Source organism: Dermacentor albipictus, chromosome 1, assembly GCF_038994185.2.
Source record: "Dermacentor albipictus isolate Rhodes 1998 colony chromosome 1, USDA_Dalb.pri_finalv2, whole genome shotgun sequence".
NCBI lineage: Eukaryota > Metazoa > Arthropoda > Arachnida > Ixodida > Ixodidae > Dermacentor > Dermacentor albipictus.
The window spans coordinates 12748142-12763269 of NC_091821.1; the positions used below are offsets into that span (position 1 = coordinate 12748142).

Here is a 15128-nt window from a genome sequence, read left to right on the forward strand (position 1 = left end):
GAAGGTAAACGGGTTTAAGTACTGGATGTATAACTCTATCTTATGGTGTAAAAAGTGTTGAATATATTATTGGACTTTATCAAAAAACGAGATGCCCTAAACATATTTTACTTTGACAGCAGCAACAACAACCAAATTCATGTTTCTATCTCAAGTAAATTGTAGCACTTGATATGGTTAAACCTCGATATAACAAAATTATTTTACTTTTCATAACCTCTTGTGCAAGAACACTATGTATTTAGACCCTCAATATAACGAAGCATGTTTGTATGCGATTTCAATATAACGAAATTTCGATGCCGCCGCAAAGGAATGCCGAGAAAATAAATGGAAACTTCCGCGGACGCAGATGGTCAAAGGATTGAATTCCAAGCGGCTGCTTGCAAACGCACCTCTCAAATCGCGCGCCACGCTGCAATAGCGACCGCCGAAGTGGTGCCGCGTCGTGTTCCGTATAAAGTCCAAGCGCGGTAAAATGCTATCGCACCTCCTGCACGGTGTACTTTAGGTGCGAGTGAAAGTAAGCGAGGATGAGACAAAAACGATGGTGACTTCACGAGTGACGCCTTCACGCGCGAGCAAAGGGAAAGAAGGGGAGGGGAGCGAGCTCGCGGTAATGCCATAGAGAAAGAAATTGTAATGCGATCAAGCGCGAGCGAGGTGGCAGGGGGTAAGGCGGCGCGCGTTTCGGCCATGGCTGCGCATGCTTGTAAGCGCGGCTGAGTGCATATGCAGCCGCTACCGCGTGTGCAAAGAGTTGGCGTGCCGAGACGGCATGGCACCATGTAAGCGTAAGCTGTCTACCCGCGCGTTTAGTATTGAAGGTTGCGTAATCTAGAGTTTCGGTGACCCGTTGGAGCGAGAGGCAGACGAAGCATTCGCTCCCCGCTGCCGGCGCTTTTCCTGATTGCGTCGTCCCAGTACAGGCGACATATCAGCCGCGGGGACGAAATGAACGCGAAAGCGTGGCTAGCTCCGCTTAATTCACACCGCCGATGTGAAGATATCGTCTAGGTACGTAGCATGAAACCGTATACCATTGGTCGCCGACTCCCAAATTTATCAAAATGGATTGTTTTCATATAATAAATTAGCTTTTTCCTATTGCCCGATAGTTCGGAAAATTCTGCGGCCCCTTTCCGTGTAAGAAAAAAATCGATCGGTGACTGCATTTATTTGCATAAAAGGTCGAATTTCCATACAACGAAATTTCCATATAACGAAGCTTATTGCCGATTTTATTGACTTAGTTATATCGAGGTTTAACTGTATTAAGTTTATAAATAATCATCCCACTTCACCTCCACTACTGCAAAGCTCAGTTATAGTGAACTTCGATACAGCAAATGTAAGCTCGATATAAAACGAGTTGAACTATATGAAAGTTATCAATGTGATGTACACTCATGTTCAATATGAGCAGCGCCCATGGTAGAAGAGGCTCCAAGATTGAATAGTGGCACTGATATATGAAAAATTGGTTTAATAAATACTAGCAATTGAAACAATGCTTAGATCACCAATTTTTCACATATCGGCACTGCCGTGTAGTCTTGGAGCCCCTTCGACCACAGGCACCATGCATATTGAATGCGACCGTACATCAAACTCATTAATTGCATCAAACTCATTTAGAAGCTGCTACCACCACCATAATGTATCTGCTTTCACTCACAATGACAGCATTGGCAGTGTCCTGTACCTATTCTGCACAGAGAAATGTGGCCTCGACCAACAATGCGCATAGCCTTAATGCCCTTGAAGAAAAACTCACAACTTAGTGCATGTACAGAGTGACTTGGCAAACTGGCAAGTCGCCATATCGCTGCACATAAAAGAAAGGCTTCTGATTTTAAAGTAGTTTGCCAATTTAACTTTATTAAATGGAAGGCTCAGTGAGCAAAAACATTTTTTTTTCATTTGTTATTTTTACATGAAATAATAATTAAACAATTTTGTTATTTTTGTTCCCACATGACACAATCTATTCTTTTGACCTGAAAGTGGTATTTGAGTGCAACACAGTAAAAATAAAGCAAGACTAATTAAAAAACAATTGTGTGCCATCAGAATATTTTAACTATGCTGTTTGTTTTTAGAGGTCCCTGGAGCATATTTCTTTTACTTTATGAAAAAGCCAAGCACAATAAATTCATGATACACTGCAAAACAGGAATATGATATACATGGGTTCAAACATTTCTATATATAAGCCCCCACTGAATACATTAAAGAATTTTCATGCATTCTGTAGTTCATTATAAGGTGCTCCACTCATTTCTCACTGTCTAATAATGTTTCTGCCATGTAAATTAAAGCACTCAATATAAAGTCTAATGGTATAACATAATAGTGTGATCTTCCAACTAGTTCTACAATTACAATTCTGATTATGTTGACTATAATCCTGTGCTAGAGTTCGACATGATTATCTCACAACATGACAGCTAATCACCATGCCTTTATATACTGAAGCAAAGATTCACAACAATGAATTTAGCAAATGAGTTTTTTTTTGTTCTTATAATGACAGCATAACCAGTATTCCAAGTCACATTGTGTAACCATGCTTACAGACAAAGCTGGAAGAGTTCTCAGTAAACTTTCTTCTTTCTCCTAATGCATCAAACAGTCAAAATGTTTTAAAGAAATCTGGACACCAAAGAAAAATATTTTAGATTGGAGTATACGAATTTCATGCAAGCTCATCCATCTACATTAAATATTTTAGCCATTCATGCACAGAGAATCATGCTACAATTCATACACTTGATGCATACAATACAATTCATACACTATTCATGCACAGTCATTAGTACATTTTTATAGTTCCTCAAGAACATTTCAGAAGAAAAGTCAACAAACACAGGTGACAAAAATGTTATGCAAGAAAAGAAAACTGGGTGAGTTGGAATATGAGCACTTGTGTCATTCCTTCTTTTCAGTCTGTGTCTTGCCTGCGCTGCTAAATCATGAGCATCATGAAAAGAAAGTTTGCATGAGAAGTTAATATCCCTACGGATAGAATTAGGGAAAATAGATTGCAATATGTCTGGATCACATACAAGCAGAGAACTGCAAGGTCGACCTGAAGCATCACATTCTGGACAGCTGTTGAGAATTCACAAGGGGAACCAAAAGTATGTTAAGAGAATACAACTTCTCCACCATCCTGCTCTACCAGGGAAGATGTCTACCAAGGGAAGACATCACCGCCTGACCACTTCACGCTAAGGAAAGGGCAATGCATGATGGTCGGAAATGATAAATGGTAGAGGGAGAAACGCATGCTTGGTACAATACACGCAGCTATCCACATACTGAACTAAAATGTGAACATAGTAGTATTTTAAGTGACCTAATACAGTGTACTATGACCTGTATGCTGTGATGAGTATATACAGACAAAGAAGATTAAAGGTGAATATAATGCTCATGGAGCATACAGGCTGCATGGAGAAATATTGACATCTTTAGGAACACACTAGAACTTGGCTTGTGCTTGTTACTTTCACAGAAAACTTAGAATTCTGACAGCAGGAAAACCCGGAATGTGCACCAAACAGTGTAGACACACCTAATGGTAGAAACTGCTGGTTAAGACACAAGTCCACACATTCATCGTCAACAGCTGTCAAAACACAGTGCACAACACTGAAAATGATATGATTAAATTAGTAATTAACAAACTTATCCTCTGGATTTGAGACTTGCAGTATCGCGGAAGGGTGAAACACGGCCAACAAAATTACAACCATTACAGCAAAATAACAAATGTTTAAGGCCACACTTGGTAATAATTACATGTGTGGTATGAGCACTTCTCGCACTTCATTTGTGCGTGAAGCTCACAGATGCAATGAAAAAGACTTTCTGCAAGCACAAAAAAATACATAGAGAGAAATCCAATGCACACATACAAATCTTATACGGTGTGAATCTTTAGTAAATCAGTTTATTTGATGCTATACAACTAAATGCGATGTGTACAATTGTTTATTTTTCATCCTATGCACTGTGTAATTTCGTGCAACCTTGATGTTTATACACTACGCCACTCACAAGCTATGCTGAAATGTAAGCACTAAATGAGGCAGATAAATATTGTGTGACAGCAACACGGCAATGTCGCAATAACAATTAGGGCAATGTTTGATACTTGTCGAGGAAAGAATGGTGATGAGGCGATATGTACAGTGAAGTATGGCAAGTATCTAAATACATTTAAGGATTCTATACACCTTGTGTCACTAAGGCACACACCCATTTTGGAGGATTCGAGAAGAATTGGCACGTGCCCAGTGGCAAACACTCATGAATACATTGTTGCGCCAAAAGGGGAAAACAAAGACTTGGGAGGGAGAGTACGAAACGACAGACTGAACGTTTCGTACCCTCCCTCCCAAGTCTTTATTTTCCTTTTTTGGCACAACAATGTATTCATTAGATCCCAACCAACTCACCCAGCAACAAGTTCTGCTCGGCGCATACTCAACGGCTCAAGAATGGGGTAGCCCAAATATAAAACATTTAAGATAATTAAAGAAGCTGTTGAATATCAAGTGCTGTTCCATTAAGAGATCTGTGCTGTTTAGAGATACCGGTTGACATTATATGTACAGTCTTTATGTCACTCTGTACGTGTGTGCGCATATATATATATATATATATATATATATATATATATATATATATATATATATATATATATATATATATATATATATATATATATATATATATACACACACACACACACACACACACACACACACACACACACACACACGGCGGCGAGATACCGACTGACCGAGCAGCAACAACCCCGCCAAACAAACCTCCGAAGGCTAGGCAAAGGAACGCCTGCTTTATAATAAATAAAAAGAAGACGGTCATGTGCGTTGAAGGCAGTAACTTTTGGCGCATCGATCGCTCAGACAGAGTGGAACTCACTGCTGTGGAATTCGTCCGCGAGCTCCAATTCATCTGCGTAGAGGTCGTCGTACTCGTCGTAGTCACCGTAGTCCATTTCGTCTCGTCCCGCAACACGGCTGAACGAGGCTCCTACTAAGTGCCTGTAATGTTCAGGCCATTTAAGACCATCAAAAAACAAAGACTGGGCTTGAGCGCGTTGCAGAACAATACTTTCTTGTATAATGTGATCTGCTTCCTCGCAGCAGCTGCAGATGACTACAGAGCATCTACACGCGTTCTGTGATTTAACTTTCACAAAAAAGCGCGCGCTCTGCTACTACTACCACTACTACGGCTACGGCTACCAAGCGCCAAGCTGCTGGCTTGCATGATGTCAGACATATCAGAGAAAGTGTCTACGTTCACCCGGTGAACGCAGCGCAAGCGTTAGGTTCACCCAAACGTCACGTCCGGGACGCCACATCCGGTCTTTGTTTTTTCACGTCCGTGATGTCACATTCGGCCTTTTTGGCGGCATAATATGGCATATGGCAGGCTCGGAGTGCACGAAGCGGTGGATCGCTTATTTTTCGGGCTTTTGCTTCTCGTAAGTATACTTCGTCTTTGCGTTTGATGTGCATCTACTACGCGTAGCTAATCTTTCGACTGCATGATGCCATATATAGGTGTTCTGTGATGATACTTTATAGCCAGGTTCCTCACGAGCTTTTGTGATGCATTGCAGGGACCGCCACACCGGCCAGCCAGTGCTACAGTGTCCTAATGCAGAGAACGTATATTACACGGAACTGCGCTCCTTCAGAGTTATTTAGAGTCTTTGTCAGAAGCACGTAACAGTAACATTACTTGGTTACGGTGCTGCTACATGGCAGAGTATTTGAATGGCAGATGTCCCGAGTGCGGCATGTAAGTACGTACGTACGCGCGCTTGTTTAGCCTAAATAAGAGTTTCTATTGTTCCCCAATGGAAATGCACATTCCTGATGCATGGTTCAGATCTGCCGGCTAAGGGCGGTAGTGAATAAAGTCACCAAATTGCGGCCTCGTTGCGGTCTCGCATTGCGGCCTCATTGCACGGTCGGGAAAAATTGCTTTAGAACCAAAATTTCGCTGCGCTGTCAGTAGCCATTCACTGATAAGCTTTCTCCGCAGCGTAATGCTCAGTGCAGATGTGATGGGGGTTGTGTGTGCGGTCGGTATGTGACCGATATTCCTGAACGCAGTGTCATTCAGCGATGTGCACATCTGTGGCTGATTGTAGAATGTGGGCTGTGACAGGAGTGATGGGGACCATGCTCCTGCCTCGGCCAAGGTTGCAGCGATTTCAGAGCTGCAGGGAGCGCCCAGGCAGAACCTAATCTCGGCCCTATGCTGCAGCTCCAGCTTCTTGAGACGGGCACGTGGTAGTGCCACGAGTGGGAGGACGTACCGCAGGCGTGAGGTGGCTACTGCATGGTACAGCCGCAGAGCCCACCTAGTGGTGCAGCTCTGTCCTCGGGCAACAAGCTGGGAGACTGCCTTGTGGACCCGGAGGACCTGGACATGCAGGGTCTTGACAGCAGGCAGCCAGGTCAGCCGGTGATGAACGTGTAGCCCCGGGTACGTCACTGCCGGGCTTCAAGGTCGCCTTCCAGTTGCAGCTGTGCAGCGGGCGGTTGCTCTTGGGTGGAGCAGCATGGCCTCCGTCTTCCTTGCCGAGATGGCAAGGCCAATGCTGCTCAGGTAAGCAGCGGCGGTGTCGAGGGCTCTTTGCAGAGCCAAGCGCGCACTGCTGTGGCTGTGTGGTGGATTTCGCACACATAGGGCGATGTGGTCCGCGTTGATGGAGGTTTTCACGTGGTTGTGGGGGTCAGTCTGCAGGACAGCAGGCAGTCGGGCCAGGTTGAACAGGAAAGGGCTCACCACTGATCCTTGTGGGACGCCCTCTACCAAATAGGTCCAGGGCCTGCTGAACGACTGGATAGGGCAGGCCGTCAAAGGCCCCCTTCATGCCGATAAGCACCAGGAGCGCGGAGTCACCGCAGGCCTTGGCCTCTTCCAGCGTGGAGACCACGTCCACGATGGAGTCCGCACTGCATCAGCTCCGCCGGAAGCCTATCTGCTCATCGGCCAGAAAGCAATGGCCTCCATCAGCTTGCAAGCAGCAGAGGTGAGTGAGACTGGCCGATAGGAGCTCACATTTTTCAGCCGGCCTTCAGGATGGGGGCCACGTAGGCTGTGCGCCATGACTCCGGCACCTGCCCTGACTGCCAGATGTTTAAGCAGTCAAGCAGGTGCAGCTGCTCGCTGGCGGCCAGGTTGCGAAGCATTTGGGTTCCTGGTGCACTGGGCTCCTGGTGCACTGCGATGCTTGGAGCTCGTGCAGCGTCAGCGGGTCCTGGTAGATAGCCATAACCTGGCTCGATGGCCACCCTGGGTGGTGAGAGAGAATGGAAGACGGAAAGGCAGGGAGGTTAACCAGGCTGAGTCCAGTTTGCTACCCTACACGTGGGGAGGGGAATGGGGAGTGAAAGAGGAAGAGAGAGAACTTAAGTGTAGGATGTCTATAGTCGGGCACTCAAGTCTGTTGCCCTCAGGCAGCGAAAAAGCGCTCGGACTGCTTTCTGGGCCAATGAACTGTGAGGCCAGGCTCCCAAGACTGGATGACAGGCCATTTACAGAAGTGAAGACCCTGTGTGGTGGTTGTGCAGGCAACTAGGCAGGCTGACGGAAGGCTGCCCTACCTTCAGGATGGCTGCAGTGCGTGGTACAGCCAGCGCAAACTGGTTGGCGAGGAGCTCCGCAAGGGCCTCTTCGCTGATGCTCAGCGTGATGGCCACGGCGAGGACAGGCTGTAGGCTTCCTCTCCTGCTGGTGAGGGATTTGAGCAGTCTCCAAGCCAGGGGTCCCCTGGACCTGCCCTCGATCCTGGAGGCACGAATGTTGAGCAGGTGGAGGTCCGGAGCGGGGGTATCTGGTTGGGTAGAGCACTGAACGGTGGCAGCCTGAGCACAATCCACGATGGCACTCGGGAAGTCACGGCCATCGTCCAACTTGCTGCAGTGCTTCCGGAACAGGGACCAGTCTGTGACGTAAGTTCTTGACCTAGGCCTTCTCCCAGACCTGGGGCTGATCACAATAGGGAAGTGGTCAGACCCCCATTTGTCCGAAGTTGTGGCCCAGGAGTAGGAGCACTGCTCAGTGTTGAGGGAGAGGTCAATGGCCGTGCGAGCTCTGCGGTAGACGTAGGTGGGCTCCCTGGTGTTCCAAGGTCAGCAGGCCAGCTCAGCTGATGGCATCTGTGAGGCCTTTGCCTCAGCGGGTGCAGCTGCGGCTTCCCCAATCCGTGTGGTGTGCGTTGAAGTCACTGCACAGGACTGCATGCCCACCAAGGCGAACAGCCAGCTGGATGAGGCTGGAGGGATCCCACGGCTTTCCTGGACGGATGCAGATGCTCGCCACAGCCGTGTCCTGGCTGCCAAGGCGTACCACAACGGCGCATGACTCCAAGGGGCCACCGGCGATGTCAGCAACAGGTAGAACAGCACGCGCCAGGGTGCTGGGGACATAGATTGCCGTGCGTGGCTTTCCTGGCTTATGGACTCCATCTAGGCAAGGTGCCGCAGTGCAACTGCGTGTGGCACAGGTGGTGGCACCCGAGTAGTCGGGAAGCCGTAGGTTCTCGGCCACGGCATATGTCTCCAGCAGTGCGAGTACCGTATAGTGCGGAATATAGGTTGAGGTTTTTTCCCAAAAATATTACTAAAAGTTCACCCCTTGACTTACATACCGGCCCTTGGCACAGCATGAATAGTCGTCTGGCAGCATGTAGGAGCGCAGACCTTTCGGCATCCACATTGTTATCGGCCCCTTGGTGACCGACGCGGCCCAACTCGCGGGCGCTGCGCGGTTCTTTATTCTGACGAAGTTCTTTATTCTATGGCGCAGTGCACCCGGAGCTCAAAGACAGGGTGGCGGATTTTGTCCGCGAGCATCGTGCCAGATCTTTGCCAGTCACAGCAGAACTCATCTGCATCAAAGCTATTGAGATCGCCCGAGAATCCGGACTGCCCAAGGAACAATTCAAGGGCTCCATTTATTGGGTTCGTCGCTTCATGCAACGCAAAGGATTTGCACTTCGACAGCGCAAATCAATCTGGCAGAAGCAGCCAGAGGCATACGAGGACAAGTTGGTCGAATTCCAGCGCTATGTTATCCGTCTCCGGCAGCAGCATGGCTACATGTTGGTACAGATCGGCAACGCTGATGAAATGCCGGTGTGGTTCGACATGCCGTCGCTCACCACAGTGGGCGAACTCGGCACAAAAGAAGTCGAGCTTCTTTCTACGGGGAACGAGCATTCATGGTGATGCTCGCGTGTACTGCAGATGGCAGAAAGCTGCCCCCATACATAATATTCAAGAGGAAGACGCTGCCGAAAGAGGCTTTCCCACGGGATGTCGTTCGCGTGAATGAAAAGGTCTATATGGACGAGGCCCTCATGCTCAATTGGATTAAGACCGTCTGGAATCGGCAACCAGGGGCACTCTTGCGGTGTCCGAGCATGCTCGTCTTGGATGCCTTTCGCGGGCACTTGACCGCAGGATTGAAGCTGGCACTCCGCGACGGGAGGACGGAACTCGCCGTCATTCCGGGAGGCATGACGTCAACACTTGAGCCACTGGACGTCGTGCTCAACAAGCCTGTTAAAGACCGTGTCCGTGAACAATATAATCAGTGGATGGCCGGCGACAACCTGATGACCCCAACCGGCCAGCTGCGCAGGCCGCCTCTCGTCACTGTGACCACATGGGTGTCGCAGGTTGTGCTCGCTGCCCGACGATATGGTGGTGTGGGCATTCAAGAAGTGTTGCATAAGCAAGAAGTGTTGCAAAATTTTTTGCATAAGCCAGGAACGCACACAGGAGTCCAAAGAACTTTGTCACCAGGAGAAAAAGTTACAGCACAGTGGGTCGAGTCGTAACGAAACTTGCGAGCGTCCTGGGAGACGTCGGTGTTAAGCGGGGCGAGGCGTCTGCACTCTGCGAGGCGAGACACAAACTGTTCCAAGAAAGGAACTGGTGGGGGTACAGGAGTCGAAAGGAATGATACATCAAGAATGAAACTTGGTGAACAGCCATAGATGAAGAAAAAATGTTAAAGTCCAGTAGTACGTTGCGTAGCCATGTTATAGGCGAATGTCATGAACGACAGGATTGCATCCCCGTTCATGTGGCCAGGGTAGATGTACAGTCGCATGCAATATGACTTGCAACACTCTTGTTCGTTGTTGAAGGGGCTCCACGGCTGCGCAGCAGCTCTGACATTCGAAATAGCAGTTTAATAGAGACCACTAATTGAAGCTGTGTTTCGGTCTGGAACTTACCATGTGTCTGCACAGCCGTACAGCCTTGGAACCCCTTCGACCACGGGCACTGGTGTTGCAATTCATATTGCACGTGACTGTACATCGCAATCAAGCTGTTGGTCTGCGGATGGTAACTGGAAGTCGTCTTGCGAATTGTGTTAGAGGCGCACAGAACTTCAGTAAGGATAGAAGAGAGGAAGACTGTTGTGGTCACTGAGGAGAACGCGCGGAGCGCTGCGGTGTAAGATAATGTTGTGTAGAAAGAAATCGGCGACTTCAGCAGCAGTCCAGGATGGTAGAGATGCTGTCTCCGCATAGCGTGTTGGATGGTCTACGGCCGTTGCAACCCAACGATTTCCATGTGAGGTCATGGGAAGAGGACCGTACAAGTCTATTCCAACTACTTCAAAAGGCGAAGCGGGACAAGGCAGAGGTTGTAAAGAGCCAGAAGGAGCTGTTGGGTTTGCTTTGACAATGAACGCAGGGTGCAACATACTTCGCAACGGCTGAAGATGGGCCAGGCCAGGAGCAGCAACTTCATATTCTGTTGTAAGTCTTGTGGTAGCCTAGAGGACCAGTCGTCGCATGATCGTGAAAGGCTTCAAGCACCTCACATTGCAGAGAACATGGTATGACCGGGACCCATTTGTTGCCATCGATGTGATAAATGTTGCGATGTAAAACCCCATTGTGCAGCTTGAATTGATTAAGTTGTCGACGAAGTCAGGCGTTTAGAGGTGACGAAGAATCTTCCATGCGTTGGAGAATAGTTCAGCAGTATGGGTCGATGCGTTAGTGGGACACAAGGACAGATGGGCTGTTGTGTCTTAGCCATTCGAGGGCTACAATGGGTAAAGCCGATGAAGAGGACTCAGGACGTACACAATCACGGAAAGGTTATGGTGAATCGTCATGATTCGGCAGAGGGTAGCAAGAGAGAGCATTGGTGTCTTGATGCTTCTTTGCAGCCCTGTAGGTGACATTGAAATCGTACTCCTGTAGGTGAAGCACACAGCAACCCAGGTGACCTGATAAATTCTTTAGCGATGAAAGCCAGCACAGTGTGTTATGGACGGTAACGACTGTGAAATGGCGGCCATGAAGACATGGGTGAAATTTTTGCACGGCCCAACAGCAAAGCACTCCTGCTTGGTTATGGTGTAGTAATTTTCTGCACTGGTTAGTGCACGACTAGCCTAAGCAATTACTCGTTCGCGGAATGTGTTGTCGCATTGTAGTAGAATGGCACCGAGACTGACTGCTAGCGTCGGTGTGAAAGATGGTGGGCGCGGTTGGATCAAAGTGGCGCAGTACTGGGTCTGACGTCAGGGCATGTTGCAAAAGCAGGAAAGCATGTTCACATTCGTCGGACGAAACAAAGGGTGCATTACTGGGGAGGAGTTGATGGAGCGGGGACGTAAGTGTAGCGAAGTTGCATATGAAGTGCCGGAAGAAGCAAGTCCAAGAAAACTGTGCATGTCTTTTTGACGTAGTGGACACAAAATTCGAGGATGGCAGTAAGCTTCTCGGGGTCCGGACGAATACCTTCTTTGCAGACTATGTGCCCCAGAACTTTGATGGCCTTGCTGGCCAAACTGCATTTGTGTGTGTGTGTGTGTGTGTGCGCGCACACGCGCGTGTGCGTGTGTTGAGCTGCAAATCAGCATTTGCAAGACAGGCAAGGACTTCATCAAGATGTTGCAAATGTTGTGAGAACATGGTTGAAAACACAATGTCGTCGAGATAGCACAGACAGGTTTTCCATTTCAAGCCACACAAGACTTATCGATCATGCGTTCGAATGTGGCAGGCACATTGCAGAGTCCAAAAGGCATCGCACTGAACTCGTAGAGCCCAACAGGGGTGGCAAATGTCGTTTTTGCTTTGTCGGATTTGGACATCAGTATTTGCCAGTAGCCTGGTCTAAAGTCAAGGCTAGAAAAATACTCAGCACCGTGGAGTGAATCTAGTGCATCATCCATCCGTGACACGGGGTGAACATCTTTGCGCACGATTTTGTTCAGCGCACGGTAACAGACGCAAGAACACACTGAGCTGTCTTCGTGACAATTGCAACGACATGAGTGTCAACAGCTCAAGTGACAGTTGATCCACGAGGCAACAGTTGGGGTTCGATTTGGTTTATTGCAGTAAGCAATGCAGACCCCTCAGAGAAGCGAATAAGGCCAGGGGTAATCAGAATTGCTCGAGATAGGGTATGGTCATAGGGTAGAATGAATACACCGCCATCCACAATGTTACAGGAGTTGACACCTATAATCTTTTCTCTAGGTGGCCAAAGAACGTAATCGGAAGAGGTGACGAGACGAATGCATTCTTCGTGGTTAGGAAGAGAATTGCCAGTGGCATCATCCAGTTGTGTGAGGTGCTGACGACAAGAGATAGAAGCAAACGCCAAAGATAAGAAGTCCCACCCCAAGATGAGTTCATGGGTCACTCACGAAATACCGCAAAAACAATGTGGTGAAGAATTTAGTCTATGGACACACGAACAGGACACTGTGCGATTGGACGAATAATAACCTTGGCCGCTGCACAAAGAGAAAGGCCGGAGTAAGGCAATTCTTGTGTTTTATAGAGTCCGAAACAGTCACATGGCAATAATCGCCAAGCGTCTTGTAACATGGAGCCACCTCAGAATTGCGCCAAACAAAGATGATGGATGCAGCCAGTCTTGCCAGATAACTACATTTTGACTATTCTGTATTGTTTGCATTTTTTGTGCAAAAGGAATTGTCGCCGACAGTATTATCTTCAGTGGCCTTCGGTTGACGTCATCTGCTACAACTAGCACATAAGTTAACTCCATAGCACCACTAGGATGGAGACATTGTGTCGTGGGGTGCTTCCTTAAAAATGGGCAAGAAGATTCTAAAGGAAAAGTGTGAGATGGTCACAGTAATAACCAAGGCATTTGGCATGGGAATGACCCAGCTATGAAAGTATTATCAGATGTGGACAAGCATATAATACTAAATGGCGCCTTGCACGAGTCCCAAGTGTCAAATGTAATGAGTATTGTGCATTGAAAGGGCCAAAAATGTTTTGTACATGCAAGGGAACACTATGGGCATTTGATAACAGTTGCTTAGATGTACTACATTAACAGGAACCAAACGAACTCCCTTAGACATAAGCATGCAGCAAATTCAAGGACTAGATGAAGCTTCAAAGAAGTAACTGCATTTCATGTAGGATAGGTGTGAATGACCTTTGTGCACGAGATCAGTGACAAAAACACTAAATGAATGCAGTACAGTGTCTGTATCATATCTTGTGCAGACCAAACTAGCCTGGAGTTTCAGCGTTCCTTGTCAGTTCATTTAAATAGGCACTACATTGTTCAAAGTGCAATATTGTTCTACAAAACATAATATGCAAGATGTAGCATGCTAACCCTCGTGGCTCAACAACTACTGAACCGAAACCTCAATGAGCAGTGAAGCTTCCTTGTAATTTTCATCGTAACCATACTTTCGCTCTTGAAAGTGAACCTCTTTAGTGAATTTGCTTGTGTATTAATTTTTCTTTAGGCAAGTATTTTTTATACATGTTAATGTCTCAATCCTGCTTTTTCTTTCCGGGGCTAAAACAAAATGCCTCTTATTTCACTTTGATCTTTTGACCTAGGAAGCCATCATCTGGTGCTGTGTACAGCAAGCACATGCTTCGGGCAAGGAGGGAGCCAGCACCATATCTACATCAGCAAGAACCTCGGTGCTCAAAATAAACATTTTCTGTGCAAATACCTGTCTTTTTATACTTCCAGCATGAATTAATAAGTTTCTTTTGCCTTCACATGCAGGAAGGTTTATAGGAATAAATAGTGACTGTTGAATTCCCAGGAAAAGCCTTGAAGCCATTCTACTTGTACAGTGATAAAGCACATGTGTACTTGAACTTGATAGTACAGAAACGAAAGGCAAAGTAACAGGCAAAATGCTCGGGGCAGCAGTCGTATAAATGGTAGATGAACACAGCTAATTGTGCTGTCCAGTTTCATTCAGTTTGACCAAATGTTACAAGAATTGCCTTCAATATGAATCATTCAGTTTAGCCAGCTAAAGTCGAACTCGTACAAACTTTGGAATGTCTGCTGGGAATTTTAGCATAAATGGTACGTGTGCATCCTTCAGCAGCACCACAAGCCCAGTAAGGTTTTTGCGTTATTGTCCCCCCTCCCTTGGGGTTATTGCAGTGTCTACTTCAAGTGCTTGAGGGTATAATGGAAAATGACTCCATTCTCCAATGAGAAGGCTATATAAATATGCAGGACAAGAGCTTGTAGGCCTGGTTATAAGCATGAATTAGATAAGTATAGACCAAAGGCAATATGAATACAATATGTTAAATTGCATCCATATGTGGGAACTGCCCACATCAAAGGAAAGAAAGTGCAATACTTGCAACCTACCAACATAAACATCAGTCTAGGGAAGGATTCTGTAAGGATCCACTAAGTGGACTGTTTCAGCACACACTGATTAGGTAGAGCTATAAGCTGGTAGAGCAAGTGGCAATCATCACCATGGGCTCTCGTGCTCTATTCATTCAGCATGTACTGGAATGGACAGTCCACTTAGTCAACACTTACAGACTAGCCCCCTAGGGCTGTGGAAGCACGCAGTATATTAAGCTTAAGTCTGGAGTGCTACCTTCTGCTTATGTGGCAAGTCCTCCTGTTTACCTGTTCCTTTCAACTGAGAGCTGAGCACTGCCTAGGTTAAGTCAGAAAAAGCAACCAGCGTCCATAGAATTCAAACTATTACTATTTGCCCTATATAAGGGGACAGTGAAGCCTAAAATGACACTTGACTTGGGC

At 46.9% G+C, this 15128-nt stretch overlaps 1 protein-coding gene and 1 long non-coding RNA gene across 4 annotated transcripts in view; one reads left to right on the top strand and one right to left on the bottom strand.

Annotated features, from left to right (window-relative positions):
- Nucleotides 1-5233, bottom strand: part of cutlet (chromosome transmission fidelity protein 18 homolog) — a 138146-nt gene extending 132913 nt beyond the window's left edge. The window contains exon 1 of the mRNA XM_070539145.1: nt 4957-5233. Within this exon, the coding sequence (XP_070395246.1) occupies nt 4957-5032 (76 nt within the window). The 5' untranslated portion in view covers nt 5033-5233. The remainder of the gene's footprint in view (nt 1-4956) is intronic.
- Nucleotides 5234-5378: 145 nt separating this feature from the next.
- LOC139060191 (uncharacterized) lies at nt 5379-14068 on the top strand. 3 transcript variants are annotated; one of them, XR_011514654.1, is made up of 3 exons: nt 5385-6660; nt 6792-7087; nt 12578-12858. It is a non-coding gene; the product is annotated as an uncharacterized lncRNA (long non-coding RNA). The 3 variants fall into 3 exon arrangements; XR_011514653.1 differs by lacking the exon at nt 12578-12858 and adding an exon at nt 13937-14068 and having other exon boundaries at nt 5386-6660; XR_011514655.1 differs by lacking the exons at nt 6792-7087; nt 12578-12858 and adding an exon at nt 13937-14068 and having other exon boundaries at nt 5379-6660.
- The last annotated feature ends 1060 nt before the right edge of the window (nt 14069-15128 follow it).